This window comes from Ambystoma mexicanum, chromosome 1p (genome assembly GCF_040938575.1).
Source record: "Ambystoma mexicanum isolate Mex_15411 chromosome 1p, UKY_AmexF1_1, whole genome shotgun sequence".
Taxonomy (NCBI): Eukaryota; Metazoa; Chordata; class Amphibia; order Caudata; family Ambystomatidae; genus Ambystoma; species Ambystoma mexicanum.
In genome coordinates, this window is record NC_090921.1 from 215,987,557 (window position 1) to 216,000,211 (window position 12,655).

Here is a 12,655-nt window from a genome sequence, read left to right on the forward strand (position 1 = left end):
GATCCAAAGAGCTATCACCCTATTGCCCTCTTGTATTCACTAGGCAAGCTTTTTGCCTCAGTGGTCCTCTGAGATCTGAATGCCTGGGCAACCGCGTTGGGAATACTGGACCCCAGACGGACAGGGTTCATAAAGGGGGTAGGGACATTGTTAAATCTATTTGTCCTTAACCTATTGAAGCGGAGGTCGATTAAAAACAAATCTACTATATACATGGCCTTCTTAGATTTACATCAGGTATTTCATGGCGCGGATCGGAATCGCCTGTGGGTAAAATAAAAAAACTGGAAATGCCCTGCATACATTCTGGTGGCTATTCAGGCTCTGTATACAGGAACATCCACACAGATTATTCTGGGAGCTGGGGGATTGATGTTGAGAAATCTCATGGGCCTCATTACAAGTCAGCCGGTCCGGAAACAACAGTGGCGGTAAATCCGCTGCCACCATTGTTTCCGGACCAGCTGATTCTGAGTCCTGGAGGCGGGAAGTATCACTCCCGCCTGGTCTGACCTGGCGGGAGTTACACCACCTGCCTGCAGGCAGACATGGAAACACTGGCTCTGTCATAAACGGAACCAGTGTTTCCATGGTCCCCATCCCCATGGAGTACTATGGGACTCCATGGGAATGGAGCTTTACAGAAGTCTGCCTCCAGAATTACCGGGTCACCGGGGTTGTAATGCCCAGGTGATTCTGACAATCACGGAGTCGGAATGGAATTACTGGTCCGGTGGCAGCCTGCTGGTTTTTCCAGCACGGCTACCGCTGGATTCGTAATGAGACCCCATGACTTTTCGCGGTCTAAAACAAGGCTTCGCCCTTGCTCCCTTACTATCTAGCCTGTATCTGTCCGACCTTGGGGGCTCACAGGAGACCATTCGAGCATTTCCAAACAAGCTGATTGGCTTTGAGCTCCCATGGTTGCTTTACGCAGATGATATAGGGCCTGATTCATGGAATGTTTTCCTATGGGATTGCGCCATTATAAAACACTTCTATGAATCAAGCCCTAAGTCTTCCTCGATCAAACAGCCGAAGGCCTGCAGCACAGAGTTACAGCTTTCAACAAGTACTTGACCAGAAATGGCATGAGAATGAATGCAAAAAAATCACAAATACTTATCATGTCATCAGCCAGAAGGAAACAGAGGATGTCCTTCACGTGGAGGGTTAAGGAATGCCGGTTAGAAGTAGTAGAGATTATTATATACTTGGGAGTTGAAATAAATAAGAACACAAATGAAAGGGCACAACTGGAGTGGCTAAGAAACAAATTAAAAAATCTGACAAATCTAGGAATTTGCCATCCACAAGCACTATGGGGCCTTTTCAATCATACCTGTCCTCATCTTCTGCAGGCAGAAGGTGACGCAAGTTCTCACGTATGGAGCAGAAACACTACTCAACCTAAGTGAAAAAGTGTGGCCCCTGTTAAAGTGATATTTCTGGTGTAGCGTACTAAGACTCTCTAAGTTTCTACCGATAGCCAATATCCGACATGAATTACGATTGTCCTCACTGGCCTCCATCGTCCTGTGGAAGGAGATCTCTTTGTATCTGAAAAGTATTATAACAGACGGCCCACCAGCATTTGCCATAACCCTGAGTATGACAATTGAAAGATCTTGGAACTTATGGCTCGCTAAAATGAGCGGGACGTTGTCCAATGCTGGGGTGGACGTTGATCTGTTGAAGGTAAATCATCTCAAATACAAGGAGTCTCTAGAAAGAGTAGATTGGATTAACACCAGTGAAGCAAGATCTATTGACCCCTTGAAATTTAGATGGTGGGTGGAAAAAAGGGGGCTGAATGATCTGCCCCCCTATCTTTCCAAATATCCCTCAGTATTTTACAGGGACCTTCTTTTGCGATGCCAGTTAAATGCGGTGCCCACCCGTGAGATGCAGTTGAGACGACATCAAGTCTGGGTTGAAAACAGCTTCTGCAGATTTTGTGATAAGAGTGGAACAGGTAGAGTCACTCTTCCACATTGTGATGGAGTGTCACGCACTATCTGAGCCTAGATTCCAATACATGGGAGAACATCTGGGGAGGACAGGATCACTATCTGTGGAGGAATGTTGGGACTGGTTGCTAATGGGAAATAAGATAGGTCGGACCTTGGGCCTGCTCAAATTTGTGAACTCTGTAGTTGGCCGTAATGCCGAACCTGCCCACAAGATGTGCAGTAAGTTGGAGTCTGTGTTCGTGTAAATCGCTGAAGTTTGGGGCAGTAGTGCGGATCCGTTGAGGTGGGTGGGATGTTGTTAAAGTTTTTGGCATTTTTTGTTTTCTGCTTCTGTTGTCTTGAGGGAAGATTTTTTTATTTCTCCACTGTCATTTTTCATTTTATAGGAGGAAAAACTGTTATTATGGAATTGTGGGATTTTTATACTGTTAAAGGTTTCTTTTGTTACTTCATTGTACTAGTTTGAAACCAATAAAACAATTTAAAACAAAAACTATCTGTGGGGAAACTGTATGCCCAGCCAATAAATAAATTCACCAGCCACGACTGTCCCACAGTCCCAACATCGATCGTTGTTTCTTTTTCCTTTGAACATTCTACCAGACAGACAATAACCCCCGAAAATATGTACTTCTTGCATTGGGCACATCTTGGGATCTGAGAGCGCCTTCACATGTTCGCTTGCATTATCTTCCACTCTGTCTTAGATCTGTCCCATTCAGGCTCAAACTCACTTCTTTTTAAGTGGTGCAAGTTTGTCATTGTGTTGTAGTGCCATCTTCCTACAGATCCCTTCTGTTTCCATTTTGTATGCCACACCCCACTCTGGTATAGTAGGGACTCAATGGCTTTGCCCTTACATCAGGCTACTGTTTTAGTGGAACATTGTTCCTCATGTCTGGGGATGTGATATTGCTCATGCGTGTACTGAGAAATGCTGGCAGGAGAAGCATTGTGAGCAGCAGGGCACCAAACACAAAATTGTGTAACGCAGCCAATGCATGGTAATAGCATCATCAGGTGTCATACTAACCACGTTTTAATCTTCTCAACGCACTTTCCCTTTTCTGCTCTTTGTTGCACCACCATATCGCCAAAAACAATATAAAGTGTTGGCATTTGGTGGAGACAAACCATATGTATCAAACATTCAGGCTACATTTGGAAGTATATTAAACACATACATTTATTTGGGCGTTATTGAAATTTGCACTTGTTGATGACTAAAGTGGTATCTTTTTGTGCACTTAAGCATTCTCTCCAATAGCCATACAAACTGCCAAACTTGCCTCCTCCATTTTGTTTAGTTAGAGATTGCTAGTGGGCTTTTTGTTCTATGCAGAGCGGTTACATTGCAAGCTGAAGGATGTTTGACAATGATGCTGGCTGGAGGCATACCCCACACTGCTGAATGATAGTACACATTGGCTACTAATGGTTGAAGCGGCCTGGGGTGTAGTCGGAACAAGGGAGGGAGAGCAGCCAAGAGAGATAAACGAACCGAAAAGAAAGCCTTATAAAGACGTGATGAGTTTGCGTGTCTACTCTGAAAGTTAAGGTGGGGTAATTTCTTAGCTGAAGGACCACACCATATTCTTCCAGAGTCTCGGGGGAGTATACTGAGAATGCCCTTCTCTTGGGGTTCTCTTTATTGGCCTTTTCAATTCTGAGTAGTTCCATTCAAGGGGATTCCCTATTGGGTTTTTAAATAACGCTTAAAAACCTATTCTGTCTATAATTCCATGTTGTGCAACACATACTTTGAACAACTTTAGTGGTAAACCTGATCCTGTTTTCAGCATTTCACCTTCACTCTTTCTCTCCACAGTTGTTCCCTTGACACAGCGAAGACTAAGTTGGAAACATGGATGAATCGGCACGAGAAGCCCCAAATACCCCCCTCATGAATGCATACAGGGAGTACAGCGTGCCTCCAGCAATGTCAGGTAATATTAGCTATGGGGGGGAGAACCATAATTGTGAGGCTATTCAATGTGTCACACCTCCAAGACCCACCATACGATATTAGCAATGCCAGGCTACTTATAGTCTGAGGAAAGGTTGGACGAACTTCCACCTGGTTGATCTTGCGGCCAGTACCAAATCCCTTGGCCTATATTTGGTAGGCTCATATAATATTTAAGGATTTACCCACAGACAAAAAGAGAAGTTTGGTTGTCTTGTAATGTATTCTTGTTTTCGTGCTTAGTGATTCCTAGTTCTACCCTGTTGCCTGTTTGTAGGTTTATTTTGCCACCTTTGTCGCCTTTCTGTTTTTGAAACTTACCTTCCCCCATGAAAGGTTTTAACATGCAGCTAAAACTCCCTTTCATTGCCCTGTTTCTTTTCCCCTTTGTGTCACTCTAGAAAACATAGCCCCCCAAAAATTTAGAAAGCATAAAAGTCCCTCTTCAGATTTGTATTCCTAATCCAATTTGATTGTTTGGTCCTCACCTTGTGTGACCTCTTCTATGTGTTCCCCACATGACATGCATTACTTACCGTAATAGCATTTCTGATGATTCTATCTGCTTAGATTCACATTCTGTGCATATAGTCAGACATCTAGTGGTAACCGTGGAGTATTGCATCTTGTCTTTCAAGGATCGAAAGGGGATGTCGACATGGGTGTGCCTGTAACACTATCCCTAACGTGACGTGTAGTGTACCCAAAATCCCTCACGCATCGAGGTCCCTCGGATTGTATTTTTCTGCCGTGAGGGAGCCTTATGACTATCGTGAGTGAGTACATAAAGAGAGAAAGTACTGAGACGACTATGTTCCTTCCATTCGAGCGGGGAGGAAGGGTGGGCGCATGTGAATCTAAGCAGATACAACCATCAGAAATGCTATTACGATAAGTAATGCATGTCTTCTGATGCTTGTTAATCTGCTTAGAATCACATGCTATGCATTGACTAGCGAGCAGTACACAGAGTTGGAGGTGGGATGTGAGAAGGAACAGTAGTGAAAAGATGTCTTAGTACTGTTTGTCCCCTCTGAGAATCAGACCTAGAATGAGTGTTTTGTAAAGGTGTGTACAGAACTCCAGGTTGCCGCTTTGCAAATGGACTCTGGGGGAACATTTGCAATGAATGCTATGGAAGCCCCAGTGCCTCGAGTAGAGTGTGCTCTAGGCTTGAAGGGCAGTTCTCTCTTAACAAGGGTGTAACAGAGTGTGATTCAATTGACAATCCACCTTGGAATGGCTGATTTAGAGACAGAATCCCCTTCTCTACCAGCTGCCACTGAAACAAAAAACTGTTTAGTCTTTCTTAGTGGTTTAGTTCTTTCCAGGTAATATATGACTGTCCTGCGCACATCTAGAGTGTGTAGGGTGCTTTCCTTCTTTTCTGGAAGAAAGTTGGTAGTTCAATAGACTGGTTCACATGGAACTTGGAAATAAATGTAGGCGCAAATCGAGGGTGAGTGCGCAGAACCACCTTATCTCTGTGAACTGTTACAAAAGGGTCTAGAACTGAAAGGGCCTGTGGTTCACTGACTCTTCTTATTGAAGTGATAGCCACTAGGAAGGCAGTCTTGTAGGTAAGACCCTAGAGACTTGCTTTATGCATAGGCTCAAAAGGAGACCCCATAAGTCTAGTTAATACAACATTTAGGTCCCATCCGGGAGCCGGGTTAGAAATGGAAAAGCCTTAATAACTGATATCTTCCACCACAACACCTTCTGTTGGGACGTAGTGTAGGCTGAGAGTGCAGCTAAGTGAACCTTCAACGAATAAAAAACCAGGCCTGAGTCTAGTAAGTGAGTCAGGTACAACACAATATGGGTAGGAGAGCAGTCAATGGGACTGACGCCCTTGGAATTGCACCAGATGACAACGCATTTCCATTTACTGGAGTAACAATATCGGGTGTTAGGTTTCCTCTCCTCCCTAAATATGTCCATGCATCTCTGAGGAAGTTATTGATGCCCAAGCTCTATGACCTCAAGAGCCAGGCCGCTAAGTTCAGAGTTTGCGGGCATGGGTGAAGTGTTTCCCCCCTGTCCAGAGATAACATGTTGTCTGGGCAAGGCAGTTTCATAGGAGGAGAAAGAGACATCTCCATCAGATGAGAGAACCAGGGTTGGCGGGCCCACATTGAGGCAACCAATATCATGGTGACTGGTTCCTGGTGCATCTTGTGCACAATCTTGTTGAGTAGGGGAGTCGTGGGGGGGCTGAGCATAACATTTCCCTGACCCTTCTATCCAGAGACTATTGTTCCCCTTGGACCAGTTCTTGGGGTACCTCGAGGCGTAATCTTGGCATTGAGCATTCTCCAGAGGTGCGAACAGGTTGATCTCTGGGAAGCCCCATTCTGCGAAAACATTGGAGACGATGTCTTCATGTACTCGCCATTCGTACTCTACAGGCAGTGGGAAGTCTCTGCTGAGCACGTCTGCCAGAAGATTGAGTTCCCCTGGAACGTGTTGGGACAACAAGAACATCTTGTGTTTGAGAGCCCATTTCCAAATGTTCTGGGACAGTTTGGATAGCCTTGGAGAGTGTGTGCCCCCTTGCTTATTCAGGTAGCACATGACCATGGTGCTTTCTGTGAGGATCAGGACTGTCTTCCCTTGCATCTCTGTCTGAAAGGCTTTCAGTGCTTTGAATACGGCTAACAGCTCCAAAAGATTTATGTGGTTGGACACTAACCCAGGGGACCAAACGCTGTGTGCTGTCTGCTGAAACATGTGAGCCCCTCCACCCCGTGAGAGATGCGTCCGTCGTGAGAGTGGCCTCTACTGCGGGGGTGGTGAAGGACCTTCCCTTCAAGAGGTTTTCCCTCAACTACCACTGCAGAGTGACAACGAGAGCTGCCGAGACAACAACTAGATCATCCCATTGTCCGCTGGCCTGACACTACTGGCAGTTGAGCCACTCTTGCATGGGATGCATGCGCAACCGTGCGTGAGGAACCAAGTAAATGCAGGATGCCATCATTCCTAACAGTCGCATGGCCTTGTGTACCGTCACCTCTCGACAGGTTACATTCTGAGGGATCTGAAACAACATATTTTGAACCCTCTCGTTGGAGGGGAAGATGAGGCCCTCTTCTGTCCGAATCAGAGCTCACAGAAACTGCTTGACTTGACTGGGGACTTGGCTGGATTTCTTCTTGTTTATGGTGAATCCCAGACTGAATAAGAGGTCTATCGTCTTTTGAGTTTTTGACAGGCATGTTCCATAGGAGCCCCCTGTTATGAGCTAGTCGTCGAGGTAAGGATAAACGGGAATGGATTGCCTGCGCAGATGCGCTGCTGTAACTGCCAGTACCTTTGTAAATACTCTTGGGACTTAGGCGATGCCGAAGGAGAGTACTTTGAACTGATAGTGTTTGTTCTCTATCATGAACCTTATGTATTTTCTGTGTGCCGGCAACATTGAAATATGAAAGTATCCATCTTTCATGTCCAATGTTGCCATGTAATCCCCCTGTGTTAGCAGGGGAATTACTTCTTGCAGAGTGACCATATGAAACTTCTGAGGTTCGACAAGTTTGTTAGCTGGGCGCAAGTCTAGCACAGGGCGCATGGTGAGAACCTTTTTGGGTACAAGGAAGTACACTGAATAGATACCCTTGTTTACCTGTAGAAGAGGGACAACTTCTATGGCGCCCTTTTCATGCAGGATCTCGACCTCTTGCAGCAGGATCTGTCAGTGTTCTGGTGTTAGGCGTTTTGACCTTGGAGGTCTGAATCGAGGTGGTCGGAAAAACTCGATGCAGTAACTGTGGGCAACGGTCTTGAGCACCCACTGGTCTGTTGGTATCCCCTCCCATGCATGCAGGAATTATGTTAAATGTCCCCCAAACAGGGAGGCATGGGAGGGAACCCGGATCTGAAAGTCATTTCTGACTTGAGGCCGGGGAGCATCTGGGGGTGGAATTATGACCCCTTCCCTTCCCACGGCGTTGTCCTCTGGGTGCATACGGGGTGGTGGTGTTAGATCGCTGACCTGAGGACCAGTTGTTTCCTGAACCATACTGGTTGTGAGGGGAGCGAGACTTCCAATGAAAGGAACGACGAGAACTTCCCCCTCTTTGTTGGAAAGGCCTTTGAGTAATTTGGTGCAAGGTCTTTAGAGTCTCATGTTCCTTTTTTGCTGTCTCAAGCACCTCGTCCACAGCCTTGCCACGGCTTGTTGATAAAGGATGCCTGGGTTTCTGGCTTGAACCAAGAGTTTCACAACCAGGTGTGCTGTTTTAGTACGGTACCCTGGGCTAAAGTCCTTCCCGCTGTTTCTGCAGCATCTAAATTATTTTAAAGAATATTATGGTTCACCTGCTTGCCCTCAGATTCAATCAAAAGCAGGCAAGCCCACACAGGTTCAGGGACCTCTGCAGGTTCCATTGAACATCCGAGTAACTAGCCAACAGCGTGGAGTTGTTGGCTATTTGTGTGGAGTATGCTGCAGCAGTTGTAACCCTTTTACCCAGTGCGTACAACTTTTTTGCATCCTTTATCGGGCAGTGCTTCGCCTGTCGACAAGGGGACACCCACCCTCTTTCTCATTGTCGTAACCACTAGGGAGTACAGAGTGGAATGGCCCTAATGCAGAGGGGTTTGGTAGGGGAAAGGTGAAAAAGCTTCTCCACTCTTGGATCAACAACCCTGGTCTGAGCAGGCATCAACAACGAAGGAGCAAGTCGTCTCTTTATACCATTTAACAATGGGATAGCCTGACTGGCAGGAGGCTTCTCCTTTAATATGTCTTCAACAAAGTCTGAATCTGCACAGCCTCCTGTGTGGCAATTTGGAAGTGTTCGGCTGCCTTCTTTAAGATGGCGTTAAACGCCATCTGATCATCAACAGGCGATGCCTGACGGATTGGTGGGGAGAGAGGGGAGTCCATACATAGGGTATCATGATTCTGGATAGGGGTAGGGGACGTCCAGGGTTGGTTGTCAACTGTTTGGCGATCTTCCCATCCCACTACGTGATCAGCAGGATCATCAGTAGGTTCCCCAAAGGAATCATCATCCTGTAAATATGGATCAATAGGAACTTCATCATCAGTAAGGTCATAAACGTCCTCATCATGAGGTGTATCAAAAGTCCTCTGAAACTTGGCCATAGGCATATAAGGTCTCTCTTCACAAGGCCTTTTAGGAGCAAATCTTTCAGAAAATTCACAAACCTTTTCAGTCTGTCATGCACCCCTCAAACTTCTCTCTGGTCAATGATGAGAAACCAGAGTAGTCTAGTGGAGGAAAGGTGTCTTCCTGATGATCCTCCTCCCTAGAACGTCGAGATTTTTCAGCTACAGTTTTAGACAAAGACTGAGGACTCTCAGTGTAATCCTTACATCTCCCTGGGCGTTGCGACGTGTCTTTTGACTCGTCCTTAGCCTGTTCTTTCTGTTTCGACATGTCCTTTGATGTGTCTTTAGCCTGATCCTTGTGTTTCACCACAAAAACAATCTTTGCAATACTATCACTGATGCTCGGGGTCACAGGGAAGTATTGTAGACTGTGAAGGTGGTTGCGCTGTGGATTTCAGCACAACCAGGGCCTTGTGCAGCGTCAGCGCTCTCTTCTGAGGCGTATCGACCTCTGCGTGGCTTTTGGTGCTAGTGCCCTTATTCTTGGACTGCCCAGACACATGCCGCTGTCACGGTTGCCGAACTATCCGACGTACCCGTTGGCACTTTGGAGCGCTTTGACTGACCCACCAAAGCAGAACCGTGGGTTGTGTGCTTTGTGTGGGGATCGGGTGCATCCTTGTCGCAGGGATGTACAGTCCCCATTGCAGGACTCTCGTCATGCCTATCGGGGCAGGGATGAACGACACAGAGCGAGGACGCTCCGATGTAAAGTCAATGGTGTCCAAAGTGGAGCCTTGGTTGTCGCTAAAATCCTCGTCACACCCTGCGGCTGTGGCGGCGGGGGAGTTACTCTTGGCCTAAAACATCGCACAGACCTCCTACCGCTTCACACAACACTCCTGAACAGTTTTAGGGCGTAGGAGGCCCACAGGACGCCTCATTGTGATCGAGGGGAAGACACCTACTGCACCAATGGTGCTTGTCTTTCCATGGGAATTATGCTTTACAGGAAGGGCAAAATCTAAATGGAGTCCTGTGCATAGGGCAGGAATTTAACAGCGACGACAAAACCAAGGAAACAATAGATGGGAAAAGGAAAGACATTCTTGAAAAGAATATGACCACCCAGACCCCACTCTCCCTATTGCATAGACCGGCCACTTCTCCTATTCTTTTTGATCCAGCATGAGTCCTAAAAATGATCTGAAATCATGATGCTGCACTGGGTGTTGTACTCTGAGAGATAGGTTGAAGGGCAAAGGACAACTTCTCCGAGGATGAGGTGCTTAATGGAAAAATGTGTATTGCTTGGAGGAGAATGGTGTACCTCTTGTGTTTGAGGGGGTATATGTCAGTCATTCACAGCCATAGATGTGTGAGAGTCATTGGGGGACTGCTCTGGTAGAGGATAGGGGGCAAGGTTGACAAGAGGCTTCTTCCTTGCCACAGGTGGAGGCGGGTGAACAGGTTCAGGAGCCAGGGCATCAGAGGGGGCATCCCAGTGCAGGGATTTTTTGTGTCAGAGGAAGAAACTGGCGAAGTGTATTGGGATCTGGAGGATATTTTGTCTGCACATACTCTACAGGATTTTATGAAAAAAGAGTTGCGACCTTGGAGTTGGAGAGGAGGCAGAGATGTGGGCGAAGTGTGTTGGTGGCACCCAGGAGAAGGATGAGGAGGGGGTGCACGGGATGTTGCTGCAGGAGACCAAAGAGCACAAGGTGGCAGACGCCGGTAATCTCCTAGCAGATGACTCAGGAGGAGGACAAGATTGAGGCTGTATCCTGCAGAGGGGACAGGTCGGGCTTGGGTGACTCTTGTCAAATTTCAGGCAGGACAGGGGACATCCTCTTCATCGCTGACAGTGCACACTACATTATGGGTCTGGGAGTACTTTAGCTTGCTGGACTGATAGTCTGTGTAATGTAATGATCAAATAATGCTTTGCAGGTGGGTAATCCAGCTCAGCGCACCATACTGCATATTAAGCATCTAGCCTGTTGTATTGGGAAATAGAGCTGACAGCTTATTTGAAGAGTGTACTGAATGCTGGCAATCTTAGACTATGCTTCCTTATATGGTGGTTTAGTAGTGCGTAGGCGCCTATTTTAGTGAGCTACATTTCCAAAAGAAAAGCACGGGAAATGCTCACTCAGGGTTAATCGCAATACATGTATTCGGCTTTCCCTGAAAACACTCTGCTTGCGCAAGAGCTGCTCTGCTATCCATTATAAATGGGTACGCATTTGCACGAGAAAAAACAGCTTGACACAGGCAGCACTGATGAGGTGCATTCCAGAGCAGCGCTTCCTAGCTGTAAACAGGCACTGAGATGGGAGGGGAGGGGGCAGGGCGATTGGATGGATGCACCATTGAGTTTTTTTTCCACTAGAAAACATGTTTTTCACTGAAAGTTTGAGAAACGCTAAGTCACCTTGAGTGACAGGTCCAAAGGTTTGCACCCTAGGGAGGAGGGATGGACTCCCTCATGAACAAGCACCCAGGCTTTGATTTGCCCCCAAGCAGAAATTCCTTACTTCTCACGTTCTAACTTAAGGTCTGACCGGAGCAGGAGGGTGCAAGGATTGTTGTCCAGACTAGAGCAGCCTGTGCAGTGCCTGATCAGAGGGGTGACATCCAGAGAGAGAGGCCAGTCTTGAAGCTGCGCCGGGTCCTGGGCGTTGACTTTTAATAAGCGTGAGACTGTGCTCTAAGTATCTGTAACCTATAACGTGCACTTCTTTTCCCATTTATGCCAAATGAATGTGTTAACTAATTGTCAAATAAATGCTAAGTTTATATGTTTGAATTATTGTCTCTCTAGCATGAGTTCATGGCTGCAACACGAAAGTTGAACTTGTAGCGGGGTTGGTTTATGTGCGCATTTACTTTGGGCTGATTCCAAAAAACCTTACACTCCCCATTACGGTACAGTCCGTCCAGACGAATGCGAGCACTTTGGAAACCAAGATGCTAGTCAAGCAAGGTATACCAAGAGGGGTTTGGAACTCACGGTCAGAGCCAGAACTTTAGTATGTGTTGATTGCAGTGACAAGGATAGCGTAGGAGCTTTTGACTGGGACTCAGGGTTAGATAGGTTTGTCTTTTCTTTAAATACAAGTTTAAAGCAACAACTAAGGCACCACTTGATCAGTCTTGTCATTTCTTGTTACCACAGATTATAAAGTGAGCCGGGCTCCCTTTAGGAGGGACTGGGACTTCTCTAGACCTGCCTGTAACAATTCTCAAAAGGGAACACAAGGGATGGCTTATATCTTCCAAGTGGAAATACGTACACCTGTGCAAATATCTTACTTAAAACACAGAGTCGCATCTCTACATACCCAAGAGCACAGTTATCTTGATCTGGCCTAATTATTATAGCAGGATGTTATTGGTTTGCTTTATAAGGACTAATATGTTTCTTCATCTTTATTAGGTGTGTACCTTCATTCAACATGTATTGACGTTTCATTCTTTTATTTCACCACACCACACAAAAGCCCAGGGGCTGGACACTTGCTGCACCATACTCTGTCTTTCCATGTGCCCTCATTCAGCGTTTGTAAACAGCAGTTTTACCCAAACTGCTCTGGGGAATGGCTAAACGCAAATCGTGTTGAGTCGAGG

General features: G+C 46.4%; 1 protein-coding gene across 4 annotated transcripts in view; it reads left to right on the plus strand.

The window, feature by feature from the left end:
• LOC138567894 (transmembrane protein 272-like) overlaps window positions 1–12,655 on the plus strand; it is a 235,437-nt gene that overhangs the window by 147,557 nt on the left and 75,225 nt on the right. For all 4 annotated transcript variants that reach the window (XM_069646399.1, XM_069646398.1, XM_069646394.1 and 1 more), the window contains exon 2: window positions 3,802–3,919. In XM_069646399.1, coding sequence (XP_069502500.1) covers window positions 3,838–3,919 — 82 coding nt within the window. In that variant the 5' untranslated portion in view covers window positions 3,802–3,837. The remainder of the gene's footprint in view (window positions 1–3,801; window positions 3,920–12,655) is intronic.